This window comes from Aulostomus chinensis, chromosome 7, assembly GCF_037954235.1.
Source record: "Aulostomus chinensis isolate RoL2024-O1b breed Wild chromosome 7, RoL_Achi_v1.0, whole genome shotgun sequence".
Classification (NCBI taxonomy): Eukaryota; Metazoa; Chordata; class Actinopteri; order Syngnathiformes; family Aulostomidae; genus Aulostomus; species Aulostomus chinensis.
This window is the reverse complement of record NC_141326.1, coordinates 30,977,332-31,003,638: the sequence shown is the minus strand read 5'-3', so window position 1 is coordinate 31,003,638 and position 26,307 is coordinate 30,977,332. Positions and strand designations below refer to the sequence as shown.

The window sequence follows — 26,307 nt, the reverse complement described above, 5'->3', positions numbered from 1 at the left end:
CTTACCTGTGACGGAACGATAACGGGCGACTTACCTGTGACGGGACGATAACGGGCGACTTACCTGTGAAGGGATGATAACGGGTGACTTACCTGTGACGGGCGACTTAACTGTGACGGGCCGAAAACGGGCGACTTACCTGTGACGGGACGATAACGGGCGACTTACCTGTGAAGGGACGATAACGGGCGACTTACTTGTGAAGGGATGATAACGGGCGACGTACCTGTGACGGGACGATAACGGGCGACTTACCTGTGACGGGACGATAACGGGCGACTTACCTGTGAAGGGATGATAACGGGCGACTTACCAGTGACGGGCGACTTACCTGTGATGGGACGAAAACGGGCGACTTACCTGTGACGGGACGATAACGGGCGATGTACCAGTGACGGGACGATAACGGGCGACTTACCTGTGACGAGACGAAAACGGGCGACTTACCTGTGAAGGGACGATAACGGGCGACTTACCTGTGAAGGGACGATAACGGGCGACTTACCTGTGACGGGACGATAACGGGCGACTTACCTGTGAAGGGACGAAAACGGGCGACTTACCTGTGACGGGACGATAACGGGCGACGTACCTGTGACGGGACGATAACGGGCGACTTACCTGTGAAGGGACGATAACGGGCGACTTACCTGTGACGGGACGATAACGGGCGACGTACCTGTGACGGGATGATAACGGGCGACTTACACGTGACGGGACGAAAACAGATGACTTACCTGTGATGGGACGATAACGGGCGACTTACCTGTGACGGGACGAAAACGGGCGACTTACCTGTGACGGGACAATAACGGGCGACTTACCTGTGACGGGACGATAACGGGCGACTTACCTGTGAAGGGACGAAAACGGGCGACTTACCTGTGACGGGACGATAACGGTCGACGTACCTGTGAAGGGATGATAACGGGCGACTTACCTGTGACGGGCGACTTACCTGTGACGGGCCGAAAACGGGCGACTTACCTGTGAAAGGATGATAACGGGCGACTTACCTGTGACGGGCAACTTACCTGTGACGGGCCGAAAACGGGCGACTTACCTGTGACGGGACGATAACGGGCGATGTACCAGTGACGGGACGATAACGAGCGACTTACCTGTGACGAGACGATAACGAGCGACTTACCTGTGAAGGGACGATAACGGGCGACGTACCTGTGACGGGACGATAACGGGCGACTTACCTGTGACGGGACGATAACGGGCGACTTACCTGTGAAGGGACGATAACGGGCGACTTACTTGTGAAGGGATGATAACGGGCGACGTACCTGTGACGGGAAGATAACGGGCGACTTACCTGTGAAGGGATGATAACAGGCGACTTACCTGTGACGGGCGACTTACCTGTGACGGGCCGAAAACGGGCAACTTACCTGTGAAGGGATGATAACGGGCGACTTACCTGTGACGGGCGACTTACCTGTGACGGGCCGAAAACGGGCGACTTACCTGTGACGGAACGATAACGGGCGACTTACCTGTGACGGGACGATAACGGGCGACTTACCTGTGAAGGGATGATAACGGGTGACTTACCTGTGACGGGCGACTTAACTGTGACGGGCCAAAAACGGGCGACTTACCTGTGACGGGACGATAACGGGCGACTTACCTGTGAAGGGACGATAACGGGCGACTTACCTGTGACGGGACGATAACGGGCGACTTACCTGTGAAGGGACAATAACGGGCGACTTACCTGTGACGGGACGAAAACGGGCGACTTACCTGTGACGGGACAATAACGGGCGACTTACCTGTGACGGGACGAAAACGTGCGACGTACCTGTGAAAGGACGATAACGCAACTTACCTGTGAAAGGACGATAACGCGACTTACCTGTGACAGGACGATAACGGGCGACTTACCTGTGACGGGACGATAACGGGCGACTTTCCTGTGAAGGGACGATAACGGGCGACTTACCTGTGACGGGACGAAAACGTGCGACGTACCTGTGACGGGACGATAACTGGCGACCTACCTGTGAAGGGACGATAACGGGCGACTTACCTGTGATGGGACGATAACGGGCGACGTACCTGTGACGGGATGAAAACGGGCGACGTACCTGTGAAGGGATGATAACGGGCGACTTACCTGTGACGGGACGATAACGGGCGACTTACCTGTGACGGGACGAAAACGGGCGACTTACCTGTGACGGGACGACAACGGGCGACTTACCTGTGAAGGGACGATAACGGGCGACTTACCTGTGACGGGACGATAACGGGCGACTTACATGTGACGGGACGAAAACAGATGACTTACCTGTGATGGGACGATAACGGGCGACTTACCTGTGACGGGACGAAAACGGGCGACTTACCTGTGACGGGATGATAACGGGCGACTTACCTGTGAAGAAACGATAACTTGCGACGTACCTGTGACGGGACGATAATGGGCAATGTACCTGTGAAGAAACGATAACTGGCGATGTACCTGTGACGGGACGATAACGGGCGATGTACCTGTGACGGGACGATAACGGGCGATGTACCTGTGACGGGACGATAACGGGCGACTTACCTGTTACGGGACGAAAACGGGCGACGTACCTGTGACAGGACGATAACGGGCGACGTACCTGTGAAGGGACGATAACGGGCGACTTACCTGTGACGGGACGATAACGGGCGACTTACCTGTGAAGGGATGATAACGGGCGACTTACCTGTGACAGGACGAAAACGTGCGACGTACCTGTGAAAGGACGATAACGCGACTTACCTGTGACGGGACGATAACGGGCGACTTACCTGTGACGGGACTATAACGGGCGACTTACCTGTGAAGGGACGATAACGGGGGACGTACCTGTGACGGGACGATAACCGGCGACGTACCTGTGACGGGACGATAACGGGACGATAGGATGGGAAAGAAAAATACAATTTCACTGATAAATTATATAGATATTACTGATTATAGAATATTTATAAATTGTATAAATATTATTGATTACACAATATTTATACATTATATAAACATTATTGATTATGTACTGTTTATAAATTATATAAATAATAATCTACAATTCATTGCTGACTCTGAAACAGAAAACCAGAAGCAGTGCAGAGTCATTGCATTTAAAGGGGTGGGGGGGTCAAACGTCGCAGGACGTTTCAGTCTAATCTGATTAGTTGCTTCTATTGTTAGCGGAGGGTGAGCGTGTCGCCAGGCTTCAGCACGCCGTCGTCCTGGTGAGTCCTGGATCCACAACCACCATCTGAAGCTGAATGACTCCTGGAGGGTTGTTGCAGCTGCTGAATCAGGTTTCAGACCTCCAGGTAAGTTGACCGCTGTCTGACGTTTGATGACCTCATCAAATTCTCACAGCTATTTACGTTTGCTGAGCACCATCGGCACACCTGTCAGGGTGAGCTGTGGTGATGAGTGGGGGCGGGGCTGGTCTCTATTTCTATGTGTGTGTGAGAGAGAAAGTCAGGTGTTTGGTGAGGTGTTTGGTGGCATGTGGTGACCCTGGTGTGACGGCCCTCTGCTTCAGCAGGGCCTGCTGTGTGTGTGTGTGTGTATGTTTCCCCCCGTCATGTTTGCAGGTCCTTGGTGGGGCGGAGCTAATCAAGGTCTAGCTGGGAGCACCTGGCCAGTCTCCCAATGTCTATTTAACATCCGTCTGTCTCAGCCTGCAGTTCTCTTCACGCTCTCGGCACCATGGTTTTGTTTGATGGGCTTTGGCCCTGTAACTTGGGTGAGTTTTGACTTTGTGACGCCCTGCACTCACCTCTCAACCACCCATCCATCTGCTGACCCACTGACAATTCTGATTACCGCAGCTCATACCTGTACCATGTTTCTGAGTTTTGATATCTTTGATTAATTAATTGGTACACTTTGTGCCTCCGTTTTTGTCTTGGCTCATGAGCCGCGTCACAACACTTGTGAAAGGTTCTTGAAGGTCCCGCCTCGATATATTGGTACGCCTGCATCAGGCAGAACACGTTTGACCTGTGAAGCAGCAAACGTCTCACTGCAGAGCGTCTTATATCGGTGAGGCGGAGCCCCAATTTACTCCTGGTGTGGGGGAATGCGCCAGAGTGATGGAATTCTCCTGCAGACAAATGAAATGACAATGGTGATCACCAGGAGCCTGGCTTCTCCATATGGCAAAGGAAGGCGCACGCCCCTCGCCCCTCGCCCCTCGCCCCTCGCCACGCTGACTTTGGATTCCTAAAAAATGAACTTGACGGCTAATTGTTTGCTCCTCCACAGAAGCTCTGACTTGTCCCAACACAAGAGATCTTTACTGTTGTACTACTGCAGTTTTACTTTAGTTTTGCTGAGTAAAATGACTGTAGTGAACATGAACTGTCAGGTGCGCCGGACACACTCCACACTGTGCACACTCTTCATCTCATGCTCATTACCTCACACACTCTTCACCACACCTGTTCAGGCTCGTCCTGTCAACTGACTCCTTCCATCACTCAGTATCTCAGTACTCCACCATTTAGAGCTGAATGTGGGCGTGTCCAGGGCGGATGTGAGGTGGAGTCACGTGTGCATATTTCCAGGAAGAACTGATCAATAAAAGTCAAGTCAAGTCAGGTTCATTAGTGTGGCACCAAACCCCAACCAAAGTTCTGTCCTGACTCTGTCCAAGTAGAGCAGGTCCAGCACCTCCCTCCTTCAATGAACCTCCACCCAACAATTCTCCATCAGCAGCACATCCTGCAACAGCAGCCACCAGAACCTTCCCTTACCAGCAGGAAGGTGGAGCAGATCCAGGATCAGTGGGGACGCATGTCTGCTTTGACCAGTTAGGTCAAGCAATCAGGTGTGAGATAAGCGTGTGCACAGCTTTATTGATCAGGACATTTTCATGTTAACGCAACATGTGTGTTAGATCCATCTGCCATCTGCCGTCCTGGGACACGTTTCAGACATGAGGTTTCTGGTCTGCGAGACTTGCAAGAGGTGAAGGCAGCCCGTCTCCTCCTCCACTGGCGAGGATCCTTCAGAGGAAGGAAGTCATGGCGTGGAGAGTCTCTTTAATCAGTGTACGACCCCCAGTAGGCCTGCCCCTCGAGTGACACGGTGGCCAAGTTTTATCATCAGAAAGTTGTGCACAAAGTTGAATGTTCCGTCAGTATTCTCTACAGTGCTGTGAAAGGCGGCTTCATTTGTTCGCCACTAGCGGGTAAATGAGCCTGCGGGCAAACGTCCAGCGGTTCCTTAATGACACAGTCTTTAATTAATGGAAAACACTCTTGTAATCGTGATATCAGAGCAGGAAATGAAAGCTTGTTCTCTCAAACATAATTGCCACCCAGGGGATTTCTGCGGCAGCCTCGATGGCGTTTGCATAGAAGCAAGATGATGAGTTCGGATTCATGAGGACTCGTGCAGGTACAACTGGACAGAACTCTGATGACACCTGATGACATGTGACCTGCCCCTGAAGGGCCCTCAGGCTGATACCATGTCAACATTTGTTCCCATGAATCTTCATTCAAATAAAAGCAAAGTTCAGTGCTGTGAGTGTCTGGCGTTGAGTTACACATGAAGTAACATTAGCTACTGGCTAACTGCTAACTGTTAGCCGGCACTGACCCCTCGTTTTAAAAAGTGAAAAAAAACTTGTTGATAGAGAGAGAATGTGAATACTCCTGTTGGTGGTCCAGACCAGGACTCTGGTAGAGGGTCTGGAGTTGTCCCCCAGGGTTTCACCTGTCAGCTGATTGTTCCATAGAGGAGGATGAGGACACATTTCACTTCCAACATTCTTCAAAAAACGATTTGCATTAACTTGTCGAGGCCAAAGTTCAGATTCATTGCCAAATTTAATTACTGTCACCTCCAAGACTGAATCAGAATCTGCAAAGTTCTTCTGTCTCCAGACCCAAACCAGCCCGTCTCAGTGATGGCAGCCTGGCAGCCCCCCGTTGTCTCCGTGGGACACAAGCTGCAGTTGTCAGCTGTGCAAGAGGAGGATCCGCCTGACCGAGTCCTGAGGGGCCAACAGGATCCGGATCAGGATGAACGCAGTGAAGGAACACACCATGTTGATCCACCACAGGAGCTCAATGAAGATTGTGGAGACAGAATGAGTCCCAACAAAGAAGACAATGAAGATGAGACCAGATGCTACTCAGACCCACCTCAGGAGCAACAACTGGTCCCAGTCCCTGATCCACATCCAACCCATGATGACAAAGGGGGTGTCGACTGGCAGGATCAGAACATGGCTCACAGTGTGAGTCTGGATGGAGGTGAGAACCTGTCAAACACGTTCCATACCAGAACAGAGGTCTGAAGCCTGGGTGTGGGATGCTGGAGCCATGTGCACCCATCGGCGCCCCCTACAGGCTTCTTCACCTGTGGCTCAGATGAGGATGTTGATGGTCAAATGTGAATCTCTTCTCTTGTTTCTGTGAAGCTGCAGCCAATCAGGGTGAAAGTGGCGAGTCAGGTGGCAGCGTCCCAGCACTGGTGATCACTCAGGCGGAGGAGGTGAGTGGCAAGCAGGGGCTGATGGGAAATCTCATCTGTAGTCATGCCTGCTGGTCTAAACTGGTCTGTGATCAGGTTCAAAGCGCCGCCTCTCTGACAGCTTCCTGTGTCTCCACGGGGATGATGCGTTCAGGTCCTGTTTCCTGGCATCACATCGATGATTCAAGTTGATGATCAGTAATCTATTTGTTCTCTTTGAAATGTTCCCAATGATGACGTGATGATGTCAGCAGTGGCTTTTATCTCAAACTGCCTGCTTTTTGTCTCTCGACAGTTTTTCTCCAAAACATTTCTGATGAAACCTCAGAAATCATTTCTTTGTTTTACATGACAACAATGGTGGACCTTAAATGGTTGGAAGAGTGACACATAGATTAGTGGCAGAAACACGTTTCCACGGTGACGGGATTGTCTCGCACTTCCTCTTTTATTTTGTGACAGTGAAGTGACCTGAAATAGAACTTAACATTAAATCATAGAGCCGAGACATTTCAGTCGGGACAAAAATCAGTGACATTGAATATGAACCAGGGTGTTTTGATTGATTACTCAGGAAAATTCATTTGAAAATTATGTTTGTTTATTAGTAATTTATATTATTAAGTATTTATTTTCAGTTCATGTGGTCATATGTGCTGGTGGAAGATGCTGGCTAGGAAAATTCTGTTTATTTTTTTCTGTTGCTTCAGTGCTATTATTCAAAACAACAAAATCAAACATAATTTGTTACTGATATGCTGTGATACCTTATACATGTGTGTGAGAAAAAAATCCCTTTGGACTGTGGAGGAAGCTGGAGTACCAGAGGGAACCCAGCAGGAACAGGGAGAACATGGAGACTCACCCAGAAAGACCCCGTGCTGCAGCCGGGGCTCCACCCACAACCTTCTTGCTGGGGGGCCGCAGTGAGGACCACTGCTCCACCCACAACCTTCTTGCTGGGGGGCCTCAGGGAGGACCACTGCTCCACCGGGCCGCCTATGTATGAAATTCAAATAGTAAAAATGCAATTTGAGAATTAACCCAAAATTGTTTTTAATACTTACTGTATATTTAATAATGTAATACAATTAAAAAATGTATCAAACGACCTGGAAAAATCAAACATCATGAATTGAATCAAATTCTGCTTCAACCTATACAGAATAAGATGAGATGTTCAATTCATGTGAATCAGATTTTCCCCAAATAAAAAATACTTAATCATGAGAAGAAAAAAAGCAACATCTGAGTACAAAGACTCATCCAACATGTAAATGTAAAAATATACATAGAAATTCAAAGTATGGGAGTGAGTTAAAGTTAAAGAAGAGAATAGAATACCTTTGTATTTAGATGTATATATGTAATACATATATGTATTATAAAATATGACACGATAACCATAGTAGTACTACTTCTACAGAGTATTTGTCCTTTTAATGATCCTCTGAACAAAGAGACATTGAAGGATGCAGTGAGGAGGAGAAGGAGGAGGAGGAGGAGGAAGAGGAGGAGGGCCAGTGAACCTCCTGGCTGCGTCTGGTCATGTGACAGGTTGCCCCCCCCCCCCCCCCCCATCTGTGATACGGGTGCTAATCTGAATGCTAATAGGATTAAGTTAAGTATGGTGTCTGATAAAATATTCACTGGCTGGAGGGGTCCACATGGGTGAGATGGCAGTCCGGCCATGGGGGTGGGGGGGTGGGGGGGGTGTACTCAGCTCCTTATCAGGGTTAACCCCTGATCCCCGCTCTCATTAGCAGCAGAGATACTACATCCAGCAGATTAGCGGCGAGGTTGTTACAGCGCCAGAGAGCCGTGATGCAGTCAAATCCACAACCTGAGACACGCCGGGTGAGCGATGACATCATCGCCAGGAGACCCGATCACCTCATTCATTGCAACGTAACCAATGTTGTTCACATTCAAGTAGTTGTAGATGATGCTAGCTGACTAACATGCTAGCAATGACAAAATTCTGAATGATCTTTCAGTTGCTGTCGTTAGCATGTGATACTAATTGTTCCCATCTACTTCACATCTTCGTCACACTGATGACACTCAACCAAAGCTAAGGGAGGCTAGCTGAAGCTAGCTGGAGAGCTAATAGAGTACGAACGCAGTCTCCACCAAGTAGTTCATGGATTTGATGAAGTTGGTAGATAACATCACATCATCTCAGCAGAGGGGAGGCTCTCAGTTGACACCTGTGAGGCAGACAGGAAGTGACATCATGACTTCAGCTCATCGTCCCATGGTGGGATGAAGGTGTGTCAGGAAGATTTGGTCCTTTCAGCCCCCTCACCAGCACACACCTCCTGAAACAGGTTTTATTAACAGTCACATCATTTGTGGAGCGAAGGAAACTCCTCCAATCATCCTGCTTGATGCTAATGAGGACATGTGACGCCTGATCCTCCAGCAGGTCGGACAGTCGTCAGAGTGGGAAAACCCTCAGCAGCATGACATGCTGCTGTAATTGGTGCTGCCAACTGTCACCACGAGTTTCATCAGTTTGATGAAGACATGAAGAAGATGGGGACAATTAGCAGCACACGCTAACAACAACGACAACCACAAGATCAGGCTTTTTCCTCTGTGGTGGCAGGTTTGTCGATTGTCTGAAGTCTTTGATTCTCTCAAGTCATTTTTAGACAAACAACCACAAAACAGGAGCAGAAATTGATATAGATGAATCAAAGAGGAAACATCTGTAAGTTATTTGATTCTTTGTCTTATTTAATTACTTGAAGTGTCAGGATATGAAATGCCAAAATGAAAACATCCATTAAAATGAAACAAATTGTATTTGTATCAATTCAACTTTGTTTCCTTGCGTGTGGATGAGTCATGTGATCGTACTTGGCATTTTCACAATGATTCATCATGGCAGTTTAGAAAAGAAAATGGGATAGTTTCCTGAATGCTTCTTCAGATGTTAGCATTGTCATTGCTAGCATGTTAGTAAGCTAGCATCACCTTGTTGTGTGCTTACTTAAATGTCAACAACATTGACAGTTCCTTTTTACATCAAGCAAGCCACTGTCTGCCAGCTGCACCGATGTGTTGAAAAGTTATGGCCGGTGGACGTGATGCCCAACCACAGAGAGGAGCAGGCAGTCATTCCCATGCTGGAGACCCCTCGCTTACATATCGCCATTCATGACTCATGCAAAGATGCTGGTGCAGAAGTTAGGGGATGAGCAGCATGAATGGGATGACCCAGTCTTCCCAAAGGCCCTGTTCAGGAGTGGAATACCTGTCAAAGTGAGCCCTCCGCGTAGGTGCCCTGTGCCCCCCTGTGCCTCCCTGTGGCCCCCTGTGCCTCCCTGTGCCCCCCTGTGCCTCTCTGTGCCCCCCTGTGCCCCCCTGTGCCCCCCTGTGCCGTTAGGTCAAGTGGGGGTCCTGTCACGTGCTCAGACTCAGGCACAAGGGCAAAGGTCCATTCTTTATGTCAGCTGTTACAGTCCATCGACCTTCCTCCACGTGTCCCTGAATGGGACCACTGAAAGGGGTTGAATCGATTTTTTTCTCAAATACCATTGCAGATATTTTTCTTTGTGATAGAAATGGAATCAAACCAACTGGCAAGAGACTGAAACAAGCGTTTGGGAGTCACCTGGGGTCCGTTTTCAGAGGGGGGCCAGCGAACTCCGTCCCGAACTCTGAGGTGCTTTATCCTCAGATAAGAAACTGAGTTTTCAGCTTCAGATCAGCTGACCTGAGTGACATTAATCCATGCTGCGTAGCTTCACTCAGAGTTAAGCGCCTGCACCACCACTGTAATGGGCAGTGTTAATGGAGCCCTCATACGATGATTCGCCATGGCAACTGCTGGGAGGTCTGCATGCTTTACCTCTCAGGAGTTAGAAATCCTCATGTTAACATCCATCCATCGTCATCTTCCGCTTAGTCCTTACTAGTAAGGGTCGCGGAGGGGTGGAGCCTATCCCAGCATCTACGGGCGAGAGGCGGGGTTCACCCTGGACAGGTCACCAGTCCATCGCAGGGCCAACACACAGAGACGAACAACCATTCACACTCACATTCACACCTACGGTCAATTTAGAGAATCAATCAGCCTCATCCCCAATTGATGTCTTTGGACTGTGGAGGAAGCTGGAGTACCAGAGAGAACCCAGCAGGAACAGGGAGAACATGGAGACTCACACAGAAAGACCCCGCGCTCGAGTCGGGACTCAAACCCGGAACCTTCTTGCTGGGGGGCCACAGTGAGGACCACTGCTCCACCGTGCAGCCTCATGTTAACATACTTTTTATATTTTTATTTCATATTTCTATAATCGTGTGGGAGGACAGACTCCCCTAAGTTTGAATGCAGTTTATGTATTTCATATTTAATCACTTAGAGGTTGCAGGTGGAAGGTCGTGGGATGTACTGAACCTAGAATTAATTTTGATTCAGGTGAAATCCTGTGAGCGAAAAGTGATAGTGGAAGCAGTGTAAAACAAATAAGAATCATATTTAAGACATTAAAAAGGACCGTGGTAACTGAGGTATCCCCTCTGTCTGAGATGGGCGAGTTACTTGTCCTATTCAGGTTTGCATTAACTGCCTTTCTGAAAGTGAAAACTGGCCTTTGTTCCAGGGTAAGTGGACTCTGAGTTTTCACTACACCTGCTTTCTGAAACGGGTCCTGATGGACTTGCAACCATGTGACGTCCTCATGGCGCTCCTGAGGAGCTGACGGTGATGAAATGTTTCTCCAGTGATTCGACCTTCGTTCTCCTCTGTTTGTGCTTTAAACTGCTGACATGCCAAACAACCAAAACACAGTAAACCACCACCCACCCACCTGGACGGGTCACCAGTCCGTCCCAGGGCCATCAGGACCAATTAGGGGTTCAGTATCTTGCTCAAGGACACTTGGAGAAGTGGGGATCGAACCAGCGACCCTTCGGTTGCTAGACGGCCCCTCTCCCTCTGAGTCACGCCGCCCCGCCATCAGCTAAAGTAAAGCTGAAATCAAAATCATGGCGGAGGTAATTAGCTCTCTTGGGACCCCAAGCACTTGAATCTGCAGCTGCTGCCAGGCGGGCTGAAGAGTCCTCAACAGGCCCATCAAAGATGAGGCCCGGTTCTGGAGGCAGGCAGACAGCTGATGAGTGGTAAAGACCCCAGAGGTGTCAGACCAGAGACTGGAGGTCAATAACTGATGACACCTGAGTCATTGATCAGTGCCGCCTGAGTCAATAATTGATCACACCTGAATCGTGCTCGTCTCTCATGTGCTTTCAGTCCCGACCGGTTGCAGTGTCACCACCGGAGACATCAGCAGAGCTGACGATCCCTCTGCCAGTGCCCGTGGACACCAGCAGGAGCTCAAGCGGTAACGGGGGAGACATGGTTTGTGCCGATCTGATGTCACTGAGGAGCGACTCGCCCAACATCAGCCAGAGGGTGAGAGAGCATCCTTGCAGGGTTGCATGGCAACTTCCTGACAAAGTTGTGAGGGCTTCAGGGTTGGTTTGGGGGGAAAGGCTGGATCTCGTTACTGAATTGATTCAATTGGATGTAGAGGTATTTATTCCGGCCTCAGTCGCGACTCTGTGGTTATCAAAGACACTTTTGACACTGCACCAGAGCGTGCTGATGTGGTCGTTCTTCCACAATCATAATTCTCTTGACCTCTGGTGACCTCAGACAATGAGTGCTGCAGTCAGCCCCTTTCACAGCAATGCTGCCCTGAAACTCCTCAAACAGCAGTGCTGAATGAGAGGGCAGCCAGAGATTCCCTCCGTCAATTGAAGGGTTGTTCTCATCACAGAGCGCTCACACCTGCCTGGCCATTACCTCGCCTCTAATTAAAATATGATTGAATGCAAGATTGTTACAAAAACTTCAATTAATATGCTAATGTGTCGCATCACATGACCAGACACCAGCAAACCGAAGCTGTTGGCAGCTTTCTGGTCTTTTTGTGACATCTGACCTGGTGGGCACGAAGGAGCTGAAACCCCAGGCTGACACAAATATCATGTGATGCATCTTCATAATATTTAGTGTTTAAGCGGGGCTTGAAGTTCTACGGCAGCGTGCCGGAGGGCGGGCCTTAAACAGGTTTTCACAGTTGCACAACACCCGAGTTGACCGATGTTGTCATGACCAGACATGACCGAGCGTGTGATTCACATGCAGACGTTAGCAGCTGAGCTGACGTTTGCAAATTAGCAAAGTTGACAACGATGGAGGATAGAGGCCAGGTCTATTAAACCTGGTGAAGGTGGTGGGGAGAAGAATAAGTTGTGCTGGGCTTGGATAGAGGAGAGTGGAGCAGACGGCGAGCCTTACGGTAGCCAGTGTCAAAACCACAGAAGCCAGGTGCTTGTTTTTGTACGCCATGTTCCAGAAAACTAATTTGTGGAAGCAGTGGAAAGAAAGTTGTGGTTCGTCATGCTTCAGACCCGGGTCACAAAGCTTCTGTCCATGCACTCTCCCACGCAACAACCTCTCCGGGAGCGACGGCTGCCGGTACCGCCACTAATATATGGATGACCACCCCTGCTTACGAACTGAAAATACGAGTGTGTGCACTGGTAGCTGAACACAATCCCTCGTTCCCAATGGCCCAGCCACTTGTGGGTCTGTGCACGAAGCTCGCAGGAGACAAAAGTGCGTTGTCTAAGTTACCCGTTTCCAACAACCACGCCGGCTATTTTAACACACACGGCCTCAAGAAAGAGCTGTCTGAAAACTATGTTCTGAGACTGTCACATGATCTATTTAATTCATGGTTCATCATTAAATACCATGAAACACGGGTATACTTGCTTCTTGATTTGATACTCAAAGTACACCCAACCAACAAGTCAACCAACAAGTCCACCAACAAGTACACTAACAACAAGTACACCAACAAGTACACCAACAAGTCCACCAAAAAGTACACTAACAACAAGTACACCAACAAGTACACCAACAAGTCCACCAAAAAGTACACCAACAACAAGTACACCAACAAGTCCACCAAAAAGTCCACCAAGTCCACCAACAAGTACACCAACAACAAGTCCACCAACAAGTCCACCAACAAGTCCACCAACAAGTACACCAACAAGTCCACCAAAAAGTACACCAACAACAAGTCCACCAACAAGTCCACCAACAAGTCCACCAACAAGTACACCAACAAGTACACTAACAACAAGTACACCAACAAGTCCACCAAAAAGTACAACAACAAGTACACCAACAAGTCCACCAAAAAGTACAACAACAAGTACACCAACAAGTCCACCAACAACAAGTCCACCAACAAGTCCACCAACAAGTACACCAACAAGTACACTAACAACAAGTACACCAACAAGTCCACCAACAAGTACACGAACAAGTCCACCAACAAGTACACTAACAACAAGTACACCAACAAGTACACCAACAAGTCCACCAAAAAGTACACCAACAACAAGTACACCAACAAGTCCACCAACAAGTCCACCAAAAAGTCCACCAACAAGTCCACCAACAAGTACACCAACAACAAGTCCACCAACAAGTCCACCAACAAGTACACTAACAACAAGTACACCAACAAGTACACCAACAAGTACACCAAAAAGTACACCAACAACAAGTACACCAACAAGTCCACCAACAAGTCCACCAAAAAGTACAACAACAAGTACACCAACAAGTCCACCAACAAGTCCACCAACAAGTACACCAATAAGTCCACCAAAAAGTACACCAACAACAAGTCCACCAACAAGTCCACCAACAAGTCCACCAACAAGTACACCAACAAGTCCACCAAAAAGTACAGCAACAATCCACCAACAAGTACACCAACAACAAGTACACCAACAAGTCCACCAAAAAGTCCACCAACAAGTACACCACCAACAAGTCCACCAACAAGTACACCAACAACAAGGCCACCAACAAGTCCACCAACAAGTCCACCAACAACAAATACACTAACAAGTCCACCAACAAGTCCACCAACAAGTCCACCAACAAGTACACCAACAACAAGTCCACCAACAATCCACCAACAAGTACACCAACAACAAGTACACCAACAAGTCCACCAAAAAGTCCACCAACAAGTACACCACCAACAAGTCCACCAACAAGTACACCAACAACAAGTCCACCAACAAGTCCACCAACAAGTCCACCAACAACAAGTACACCAACAAGTCCACCAACAAGTCCACCAACAAGTACAATAAAGTTCAGGTACAGGATTTTTTTTCCTGCTTCAAATCATGGTTCAAAACTCATGGATGACAAATATGATCAAGTGAGGCAGTGATGCATTCAGTGACCTCACATGAGGGGGGGTACATTAATGCTCTGAACAGTATCCACCACTGACCGCATGTTTCCTTCACGCATCATGGGACAAATAGCAGTGTCCTGTGGCCTGAGCCTGGTGGGAGGAGCTTCACCCACAGTTATGAAAAGGAAGCCACAGGCTCCCCGTGTGGTTCAGATGTGACCACTCATGCAATGGTGGCATCAACTTCAGGAAGCTCGTCATACTCGTCCTGTGTCAAGTCAGTCATTGTGCCGTCGGCGACCTTCCAACTACTGACAACTGTTAATAAAGATATTTTTGCACTTAAACCTGACAGTGCAGCAATTTGATGCTGGGCTGTTAAACTGAGATGAGCAGAAACACTCTTCTGTTCCCCCCTTCGAGATCTGGTCGGTGTCATCAGTGTCTTCATCTTGTTTTACAGAGTGAGGAAGATGATACGAGGAGTGTGGCTGCTTCGTCTGTCATGGTGAGTTAACTCTTTGTGTGTGTGTGTGTGTGTGTGTGTGTGTGTGTGTGTGTGTGTGTGTGTGTGTGTGTGTGTGTTGGTTTAACTGGAGATGAAATGCAGCTTTTCTTTCAAACTGTTAAAGATTCTCCATGGAAACATTTGAAGATTAAAACTGATTCTGATTGAAGTTTTCCAAATGTTCCAAATGCGTCCAGCGAGATTAACATCAACAGAAGAAACATTTGCGGCACTGAATTTTGGCAAAAATGTAAAAAACCAAGATGTGCTAGAGAGGAAGAAAACGAGGAACCAGATATTTTCATTGCTGGATGATTTATTTGGCTCCAAACCCGAACAGAAGTTGATTTGTGACACTCGAGACAACAGACAACAACTTTCTTTAAATTAACTCTAAACGATGAAAAGTAATAAAACATCCTTTCTGATCATAAAAAGGAAATATCAAATGGATCAGTGAGTTAATTTAAATGGAGGCTATTTAAATCATGAAGGGTCATCAACAGATTCCTCCATTCCCGCCGTCTCCGCCTCCTCTGCCTCCCTACATGGTCACAGCGTGTGCCAGGGCTGAAGGACGGCCCCTGCTGGGCAGCTCCAGCCTGTGTAATTAACACGCTGCTGCCCGGTGACAGGGCGGGGCAGCGCCGCAGGTCTCTGATTAAAGGCCTGGCTGGTGCTTCACAGCTCCCCGCGGCCAGGTAAACACCACTAATGGCATCAGGACCCCCAGGATGCAGAGGACATCCAGGACACCACCTCCTATTCATAAATAGCAGCACATGATGCAACTGCAGTGGAGTTTAGCAGGAAAACGGTTCTGAGCCTCAACTGTAGCTGGTCTGTGTGCCCCCAGTCCCTGTTCCACAGGGTGCCACTGGATCCTCTGGAGAAGGACTGGTGGAGGAGCTCTGCTCTGGGGAACATGGCTACCCTGCGCCATCTGCTGGCTCAGGAGCCCGGCCTGGTGTTGAAGAAGGTAAATCCTCCAGCGCCCGCCACCAGTTGGTGCCGACACGGGCCCATTCTACATTTCAGTGTTGTTCCTACCTGGTGACTGAACTCGAACTGAACTGCGGGACCTCAGGTCAAGCCAGTGATCTGAGGGACTGTCTCACTACTATGAGGCAGCAGAAGTACCACATCGCTGAGGGCAGCTTGAGGATCCCAGACTTTCATGAACATGCATCGACGATGTGGTGATTATTTGCATTGCTGTCATTGAGCAACATGACAATTCCAGAACACCACAAGCTTCCTGTGTTCTGGGCTAAGAGCTATTGGTTAGCAGCGTTAGCACGTCCCCAGGAAACGGGGTTAACCAGCAGTGGCAGTGTTCTGGCCATGATTTTAAGGCTTTTTAATAGGTGAAGTAGTATCGAACCACTGTGACGAGAGTAATGTAGCAACTGAGGACGACATCATATTACATTAATACTCGACCTTACTGACACTCCAAGCTCTTTACAGTGTCGTCTCATTCACCCGTTCACACACACACTCACACACTGATGGTGGAGCTGCCATGCAAGGCGCCAACCTACTCATCAGGAGCAATTATGGGTTCAGTATCTTGCTCAAGGACACTTTGACATGGTCACCGGGGTCCAGGATCGAACCAGTGACCCTTCGGTTGCTAGACGGCCACTCTACCCCTGAGCCACGCCGCCCATAATGTTGTAATGTTGTGTGTAGTTGTATGACCCTTGTGTAACTATGAGTTCTCACTAGTTTTTCTGCTCATTGTGGCTCAACACTGGTAGCTCTACTCGGTCTACAAGTAGCGATGTGATGATGTGATTCAATCCTGGTAATCCTGGTTTAAACGGATGGTTCTCATTCGTCTCTCCCACTTCGCTCCCGTCAGGACTTCATCACGGTGAGTGAGCAGGTCAGAGGTCAGCAGATTAGCAATGCCAATGTTAGTAGCAGTGGCAACAAACATTAAAGTTCAAAAGTCAAACTGTTTAATTTGGACAACAGCTGGACTTTTAATCTGAAATCTGGAACATTCCACAAACCACGTGAACAAATCACAGTCCCAGAACATGGTGAGAACGACGTGGCAGCTCATTTCCATCAGGGTTCCACGCTGTTGGCGTTGCTGGAAACATTTATGTCATCTGTCATCGCAGTGACCCGCTGCACCATCACCTGACCACCTCTCTGCTTGTCTCCCTCCACCCGCCCCCCACCACCTCCTGGATGAACCTTAAAGGGGGTGAGTCACTGTTTGTTCTTGCCTGTGATTTTATTTGTGAACCTGGTTCTCGTTGGTGCTCTGTATATTGGGGCGTCAGGCTCCTCCACCAGAGGTCTGGGACTCTGAGCAGGTCCTGGACTGAGCTCTTCTGGAATGAGACCTCAGGTGTTGGACCTGGAACCTGCTGGAGTCACTCCCCATATCTCCTCCAGGTCTTGGTACCTGTCCAGCTCCTGGTCTCTCTCCAGGTACTGATATCTCCCCAGGTACTGGTATCTCCCCATGTACTGGTACCTATCCAACTCCTGGTATCTCCCCAGGTACTGGTATCTATCCAACTTCTGGTATCTCCCCAGGTACTGGTATCTATCCAACTCTTGTTATCTCCCCAGGTACTGGTATCTATCCAACTCTTGTTATCTCCCCAGGTACTGGTATCTATCCAACTCCTGGTATCTCCCCAGGTACTGGTATCTATCCAACTTCTGGTATCTCCCCAGGTACTGGTATCTATCCAGCTCCTGATATCTCCCCAGGTACTGGTATCTCTCCAGGTACTGGTATCTATCCAACTTCTGGTATCTCCCCAGGTACTGGTATCTCTCCAGGTACTGGTATCTATCCAGCTCCTGATATCTCCCCCAGGTACTGGTTTCTCTCCAGGTACTGGTATCTCCCCAGGTACTGGTATCTATCCAACTCCGGGTATCTCCCCAGGTACTGGTATCTATCCAACTTCTGGTATCTCCCCAGGTACTGGTATCTATCCAGCTCCTGATGTCTCCCCCAGGTACTGGTTTCTCTCCAGGTACTGGTATCTCCCCAGGTACTGGTATCTATCCAGCTCCTGATATCTCCCTAGGTACTGGTATCTCTCCAGGTGCTGGTATATATCCAGGTACTGATATCTCCCCAGGTACTGGTATCTCTCCAGGTACTGGTATCTCTCCAGGTACTGGTATATATCCAGGTACTGATATCTCCCCAGGTACTGATATCTCCCCAGGTACTGGTATCTCTCCAGGTACTGGTATCTCTCCAGGTACTGGTATCTCTCCAGCTCCTGGTGCTCCGTCTTCTGGATAACGACATCTATCTCCATCACATTCTGCTGTTGGTGGTCCATCAGCACCAGGTCCAGCTCCTGGTCCAATCTGAATTGTTCTCCACCACCTTATTGGGGTCCAGACTCATACCAGATGTTCTGGTCCACTATGCAGCTGATGGTTCTGGTGCTCCATGGAGGATCTTCCTGCCGGCAATCCCCCCATTGCTATGAGCTGAACCGTCTCAGGGGCATCTTGGCCTGGTCTGCTCCCAGGGTCCTGTCTTGTGGTTTAGACCCTGGCCTCACAAACACACACACACACACACACACACGCACACGCACACGCACACACACACACACACACACGTGTGTTTACACTGTGTGCATCCTCTTGTTTGTTGTGATAAAAGGTGTTGTGTGCCTCTACACTGCTGTTCTCCGTTCTAACGTTCTGTTGCTGTCATCTGTGGAATTTACGAATCTTAAAAACGCCGTCGAGTGACTGAACTCAGCAAGACGCTCACGTCTGCCTCTATTAGCTCGCCGCTGACATCACACACAGCCGCTGCTGTCGGACTTCTCTTTGAGATGTGTGTTCATTAATGAATTCATTCTTTTGGTGTGTTTGCGTGCAGCCGAGCGCTGGCAGCGGTGCTGCAGCCTCCCCTCAAACAGGCTGACGGGTCTGAACACCTGACGCTCGTCCCACATATTCGAACGCCGCTGGTTATTTTTATCATCTTTCCTGTGTTGATATTAGCGTGTCGAGTCCATGCTCATTAGAGGAAGCGTGAGTGGTCCAGACAATGGCGATGTGTAATGATATTGTAATTACATGGTAATTAATAGTTGAGCAAACACGAGGCATGAATGCCAGCCTGAGGGGCCGCCGCCGCTCCTCGCCGCCGCTCCTCGCCGCCGCTCTTTGCCGCCGCTCCTCACTGATCATATCAGAGAATCAGCCTGAAGATCTTTGCAGCACCATCACGCTTTCTTTTGTCTTTGGAAGCTGATTTCACAGTCTGGTGTTTGTCCTCCATCATCCCCCAGCCGGACGAAAGCTCCTACTGCCACACTGACGCGTTCGGACATTTTCACATCGCCCTGATTTTCTTTTTCCAATGAAATTATAATAAACTTTAACCTGTGACTAGCATGAAGCAGATCTATGATTGAGGTCTGTCGATGGGCGGAACGGGTGGGCGGTTTCCCGTAGTCCTCCAAGTCCAAATGGTGATAAATTTGAAATAATAAACGATCAAGTGATCCAAACCAGACTTTTCTGGTGTGGCGGTGGCATCGAGGACACGTGTTTCTCACAGCGGGTCATGAGTGTGTGACTCGGGTCCAAAAAGTCTCACTGAGCAGCGGAACCAGCCGACAGGCAGAGCAGCGCTCACTCAGCACCCTGTAATGAGAGCGGCAGCAGCTCGCCACCAGCCTCAGAGGTCACCCATGAGCAGGTCATGGGTGACCTCTGAGGCTGGTGGCAATTAAACCTGCAGAAAAGAGGAAACAAGGTTGACGCCCACAGAGGCGACGCGGGCGGCGAGAAGAAGGATTCAATTCACTGCGTTGAAAAAATGTTTCTGCAGATTAATGTTTGGCTGGAAACATGGCGAGAGAATAAATAGATCATGTGATCCATCCCTCCATCATCCATCATCCCTCCATCCCTCCATCATCCATCCATCATCCATCATCCATCCATCCATCCATTCATTTTCTACCTCTTATCCTGTCAAGTGTGGCGGGGGGTGGAGCCTATCCCCAAAAAACATGCCAACACGATCAATTGACAAGTATTGATCACTGCGCTGCCTCGGTTGGTCTTCGAACGTCTAGATTGAAGCGTCAACACTGCAGATGTCCAGGACAGGAAGAAGGGGAGGAGCTTTATAACGTACTTGTCAGTTGTTTGTTATTCGCTCATTGATATTCATTCATGGTTGGTTCTTCTTCATGTTTCATCATGGCGGCGCTTCCTCTTCAACCCCGACTCATCAAGTTTGTGAGTAGAACGGATGAGTGTTGTGTTTGTGTGTCACAGTGTCAAGAACGAGGCTTTAGCGAGCCAACCTGCCTGCTCGGTGTCACAACCAAACAACCCCACTGCCTCCCACTTTGTGTGTGTGTGTGTGTGTGTGTGTGTGTGTGTCTGTGTGTGTGTGTGATTGTTTGTGCGTGTGTGTCTTTGTGTGTGTCTGTGTGTGTGTGTTTGTGTATGTTGTGTGTGTCTGTGTTTGTGTGTGTGTGTGAGTGTTTGTGTGTGTGATTGTTTGTGCGTGTGTCTGTGTGTTTGTGTGTCTGTGTGTGTGTGTTTGTGTGTGTGTCTGTGTGTGCGATTGTTTGTGCGTGTGTCTGTGTGTTTGTGTGTGTCTGTGTGTTTGTGTTTGTGTGTGTGTGTGTCTGTGTGTTTGTGTTTGTGTGTGTGTGTGTCTGTGTGTTTGTGTTTGTGTGTGTCTGTGTGTCTGTGTGTGTGTGATTGTTTGTGCGTGTGTGTCTTTGTGTGTGTCTGTGTGTGTGTGTTTGTGTATGTTGTGTGTGTCTGTGTTTGTGTGTGTGTGTGAGTGTTTGTGTGTGTGATTGTTTGTGCGTGTGTCTGTGTGTTTGTGTGTGTCTGTGTGTGTGTGTTTGTGTGTGTGTGTGTCTGTGTGTTTGTGTTTGTGTGTGTGTGTGTGTCTGTGTGTTTGTGTTTGTGTGTGTGTGTGTCTGTGTGTGTGTGATTGTTTGTGCGTGTGTGTGTGTTTTCAGACGGCCCTTCACTGGGCTGCCAAGCACGGCCATCAGGAGGTGGTGGACATGATGCTTCACTTTGGAGCCGATGTCAACGTTAGATCGGTGAGGTGTCTGTGTGTGTGTGTGTGTGTGTGTGTGTGTGTGTGTGTGTGTGTGTGTGTGTGTGTGTGTGCGTGTGTGTGTGTGCAGTTACTGGATATAGTTTCAATGACACATTCCATGACATCACAAGATCAGCTGCTCTGAATGATCATATTGATCATTGATGAATTTACCTTAACAACTAAATCTCTGTCTTCTCATTGGTCGACTTTCCGTCCGCCAACAGCACGTAAGTGTCAAGACAGACTTCCTGTTGTGAATGTTGAGTTTCCTGTCAGTCTTTCATCATCGTGTCTGTCTCTGTCTCCTTTCCCTGGCGCCTCCTGAAGGGGGTAAGTCGTCTTTCACACTACTTCTGCCATGTTTGTGTGTGCTCAAGATCAACATGACCCTCTAATTTTGGTTTAGCTCCGCCTCCACTTGGCAGCCAGCCCCGGGTGGAGTGATCTGGTTGAAATGTTGAACATGTGGTCAAACGTTGTCAGTCGTGTTACAGAAGGTTTTACAATGTGTGCTTAAATGCGGCCGTGGCGAGATGACATCTGCGACATCAGCTCTGGACCCGCTGGTTTGGCGCGTCTCAAACACAAACACTTCTCTCTGCCGAATGTCATCTTCTCTCTTTGTGTTGCTGGAGACGGAAGCCCCGCCCCTGGCGTGTGGTCGTCTGCTGTGAGTCAAACAGCTGATCGTCTCACACACACCTCCAATCACTTTCTGCTGTTACAGTGTTTCTGACGCTGTCGAGTGCCGAGTTTTTGAGATGACAGCGGCCTGTCTGAAGTGATCAAACAGCCTCAAGTCACCATGGTGACGAGGTTTATGCACTCTGTAAACTCCAGAAGCGTTTCTGTAATCACCAGCAACATCAAAGCCTCTCTTTACTGTCACTTAACAGTATCTAAGGTAGCTTGATGCCGCCGGCGTGCTTGATCGTCCTTGATGGTGACAGACATTCAGAATGACTGGCAGCTCATCTGCTGGGACTTGCCAGTGTTAATGTGTACAAAATGATGGCCGCCATAAACATTTTACATGACAGAAAAGCTGACCACAGAGCTGGCGGAGGCCGGCGGGCGTAGAGGAGGAGGCCAGCGTCTGTTACTCATGAAAGAGTAAAGAGGACATGTTTGATGCAGCGCACGTTTATCAGGTTAGTGTCAGCTCCAGCTACAGAAATGAGCCGGATAAACGTTTGACGTCAGGCCACACCTTCTCAGCTCCTCCCGATGGTCCTGATTGGATGATTGAGCTCATTTTTGACCTCATGAGTCAACAGGGGTTTTGCGTCCTCGTAACTAACCTTGTTGTTTGTGTTTGCAGGGTTATACCGCCCTCCACCTCGCTGCCATCCACAGCCACAAGCATGTGGTGCAGGCGCTCATCAACACCTACCGTGAGTCTCACACACGCCGCCGATAATGTTTCACAGCACACCAACAAAGAAGCAAGCGGAACAGAGACGAACAAATGTACACATGAAGGTGACAGCGCCACCCAAAGGGGGTAATGGGTCCTGGCAGCTGCGTGGCAGCTGGTTGAAGTTCGTGGTTATCATGAATCCCTGGGGCCAGGTGCGTGGAGCGCTGGCTTCATTCGCCCGCTCTTCCTGTAGAAACATCTGATTCATATTCAACATTTAGAGTCAAACGGCGTCGTGCCTTGCCGGCGCCCTGACAGGCAGCAGCGATGCAAATCACCTCTGACTGACAAATGAGTGACAGGCCCAGTCTGAACACATACACCTTCACGCTCATGAGACCCCGCCCACCGCTGCTGACAGATGCCTGATGATCCCCTTGGAGTGCCAGTTTGATGAGTCGGACCCATGTCTCCTGAGGCCTGAGGGAGGATCAGGCGGTGCCACTGGACCTGTCAATCATGCTCAATTACACAACTCTGCAGATTTCAGATTAAAAGTGTAAAGTATGTTTGAAGAACAGAACATTAACGGAGGAGCGCTGTGGTTGGTCGAGTTATTAGCAACATTACATTAGCATACCAGCTAATTCAGCCAGCAGTAAATACTGTCATACTCGCCATCATGGTGTCACATGATCATGTCTACAATTCCACAATTCTACAGTTTCATTTAGCAGACGCTTTTGTCCAAAGCGACGTACAACACAAGCAAGAATTCAGACTGAAGGAAAAGCCCATAGTCGCGCAAAAGTGCTTCAGTTGTGATTTGGTCACAGGTACTGCCATCTAGTGGCAGAAGAAGTGTCGCCCCCCCCCCTCTTTTTTCTTTTTTTTTTGGACAAACATACAACATCACCCAACCCAGTTAGTGCTACATAGTCACTAAGTGCTGGGTCTTGGACCCTCTGACTGATTCTACCCCAAAGAGGAGCAGAGTCAGGTTCAGTGCCTCGGTGCTCTCTGAACAATTGAGTCTTCAATTGTCTCTTAAAAGTAGAAAGGGACTCAGCAGAACACACAGAGTTCGGTAGTTGGTTCCACCATTTGGGAACAACAGAAGAGAAGAGTCTGGCTAGAGATTTGGAGCAGCGCTGGGCTGGAAGCACCAGGCGTCTTTGGCATGCAGAGCGTAGTGGGCGAGAAGGAGAGTAGACCTGGATCAGGGATTCCAGGTAGGCTGGAGCCGTTCTTGGGATTGTTTTGTGAGCCAAGAGAAGTGCCTTGAATTTGATCCTGGCTGCCACTGGAAGCCAGTGAAGAGAAACCAGCAGCGGGGTGACATGTGCCCTTTTGGGCTGGTTGAAGACCAGACGTGCTGCTGCATTCTGGATCATCTGCAGAGGCTTGAATGAGCCTGCAGGGAGGCCTGCCAGAAGAGAGTTGCAGTAGTCAATGCGTGAGATGCAAGAGCCTGAACCAGAATCTGTGTGGTCTGTTGGGTCAGGAAGGGTCTGATCTTCCTGATGTTGTAGAGGGCATAACGGCAAGACCGAGAAACTGAGGCCACATGAACCTTAAAGGTCAGCTGGTCATCAATCATGACACCCAGGTTTCTGGCTGAGTTTGTGGGCGCAAGTAGGCTCGAGTCAAGTTGGACACTGACCTGAGGTTGAACAGATGGACAACCTGGAAAGACCATAAGTTCAGTCTTAGACGGATTCAGTTGAAGGTGGCGTTCCTTCATCCATGTGGAGATATCAGCCAGACACGCTGATATACGATCTGAGACCGTTCTGTCATCAGGTGGGAAAGAGAGGAGAAGCTGAGTGTCGTCAGCATAACAGTGGTAGGAGAAGCCATGGGAGGATCATGTCAAAAAGTATTCTGGGAGATGGTGTAGAGGACCTGCGTTCTGCTGGTCCACTCTGTCATGAGGTGATACGCCATTTATGATGTCACTGACCATCACGTTGAAGGTGAGGTACTCAGACGAGGAAACGATCGATTAACGTGTTTGTGTCTTTCCATCATCAGATGCCAAAACCAATGTGAGAGATTATCATGGAAAGATGGCGGAGCACTACTGGGGGGGCTGCGCCGACATCTTCAGCAACAGCAGCTCACAGTCAGGTGACTCATCCTGTGCAGTTTTGGTTCTTTTAATGGTTCCGTGTGAGAACTCACTTGAGATCCAAACTCACAGGCTTTTGTGGAATAGTACGTAACATTTTTGGTGCTTGGTTATGTAGAGGAAACCAGAACCTTCCATCCAACCATCCATTTTCTACCGCTTATCTGTTTAACGTCACGGGGGTGGAGCCTATCCCAGTTGACATTGGTAGAGGGGGGTTCACCCTGGATGGGTCACCAGAACCAGTACCTTCCTCACCATCTTAAGTTTCCTCAATGCAAACCCACAACTTTGTGCTTCTAAGTTGAAGCAGAAGAGGTCCAGAGCGATGTTGCTCGTGGCGTCAGTCCTCATCATCAAAGTAGCTCAGATAGGATGAAGCAAACAACACAGGAATCAACCTGTGCAGATGAACGACCAGGTGATTGGGGTCTCTGTGCTGTGAGTCATAGAGCTTGTGATGTCACCTTGACTGCCAGCACTTCCTGTGTTATGTACTGTAGAAGGCGAGCTGCAAAGGAAGCGGAGAAGAAGAGCTGCTGTGAGAGCTGTGACGTACTAAATAGCTTTGATAGCGTTTCTTCGGGCACTCGTGTCACATGACCTACGCAGAAGCCTGCATGCACCCTGTTGCAGCTGTAACTGCGCCTTGGCCGCCCCCCCATGCTTTGGGTTATTGTTTTACGTATTTCAGGGAGAGAAACTTCTCCAACTAGAAGCTCCACCCCTGAACTTGCTTCACTTTGCTTCCTTCTGTGTTCAGGTGGGCGGTCCTCTCGGGGCAGAGCGACGCAGCGTTACGCTTTCCCAGCCCTGCTGCTGTCCCGCTCTCGCAGCCAAGGTCAACTCCAGCCAGAGGTCAGGATGTTGCCGCCATCCAGGTCAAATGAAATGCTGGACATTCGCATCTGATCCGAGCAAGCAGCCGATGTCACCATGACAACAACCTTGAGCAGCTACAGGACTGCTGGCAGGGTGAGGAGCTACAATGGCTCCTCCCACTTCAATAAGTCAGTCAAGAGATGGCAGCGGCGGTTAGCAGCCGCATATCAACTCATCAGTGGCTGCAGCTGGGGGAGGAGTCTCGTCTGCTATGTTTCACCTGCTGTGGACAGGTTAGGGTTGTAAAGTAGCCCAGCACAAGGCTCCCCGTTGTTCTCCGCACGTTTCCATCTAACACTTAAGAGCCGATCGGACGTCATCCTGCTGCCATACTATTAAAGATTGATCAATTTGTCCATTTTGTCCTCTGATTACTAGTGATTATTGATCCAGCAGTCGCCCTGAGCACGAGAATTTACACCATGACAATGGTGGCTGAAAGACCACAGGCTGGGAACCTGTGACTGGTGGTGATTTATGGTGATTGGTGGTGATTAGTGGTGATTGATGATGATTGAAGATGATTGATGGTGATTGGTGGTGACTGATGGTGATTGGTGGTGATTGGTGGTGATTGGTGGTGATTGATGGTG

At 49.1% G+C, this 26,307-nt stretch overlaps 1 protein-coding gene across 3 annotated transcripts in view; it reads left to right on the top strand.

Annotated features, from left to right (window-relative positions):
* Positions 1 to 26,041, top strand: part of LOC147259528 (uncharacterized) — a 29,246-nt gene extending 3,205 nt beyond the window's left edge. Inside the window, exons 2-11 of one of the 3 annotated variants that reach the window (XM_086209966.1) lie at positions 3,194 to 3,324; positions 3,681 to 3,746; positions 5,896 to 6,267; positions 6,435 to 6,508; positions 11,751 to 11,912; positions 15,203 to 15,247; positions 16,104 to 16,226; positions 22,663 to 22,735; positions 24,736 to 24,831; positions 25,596 to 26,041. In XM_086209966.1, the coding sequence (XP_086066092.1) occupies positions 3,710 to 3,746; positions 5,896 to 6,267; positions 6,435 to 6,508; positions 11,751 to 11,912; positions 15,203 to 15,247; positions 16,104 to 16,226; positions 22,663 to 22,735; positions 24,736 to 24,831; positions 25,596 to 25,744 (1,131 nt within the window). In that variant the 5' untranslated portion in view covers positions 3,194 to 3,324; positions 3,681 to 3,709 and the 3' untranslated portion in view covers positions 25,745 to 26,041. Of the gene's footprint in view, positions 1 to 3,193; positions 3,747 to 5,895; positions 6,268 to 6,434; positions 6,509 to 11,750; positions 11,913 to 15,202; positions 15,248 to 16,103; positions 16,227 to 22,662; positions 22,736 to 24,735; positions 24,832 to 25,595 lie in introns of all 3 variants that reach the window. The other 2 variants (XM_086209965.1, XM_086209967.1) reach the window with 2 other exon arrangements.
* The last annotated feature ends 266 nt before the right edge of the window (positions 26,042 to 26,307 follow it).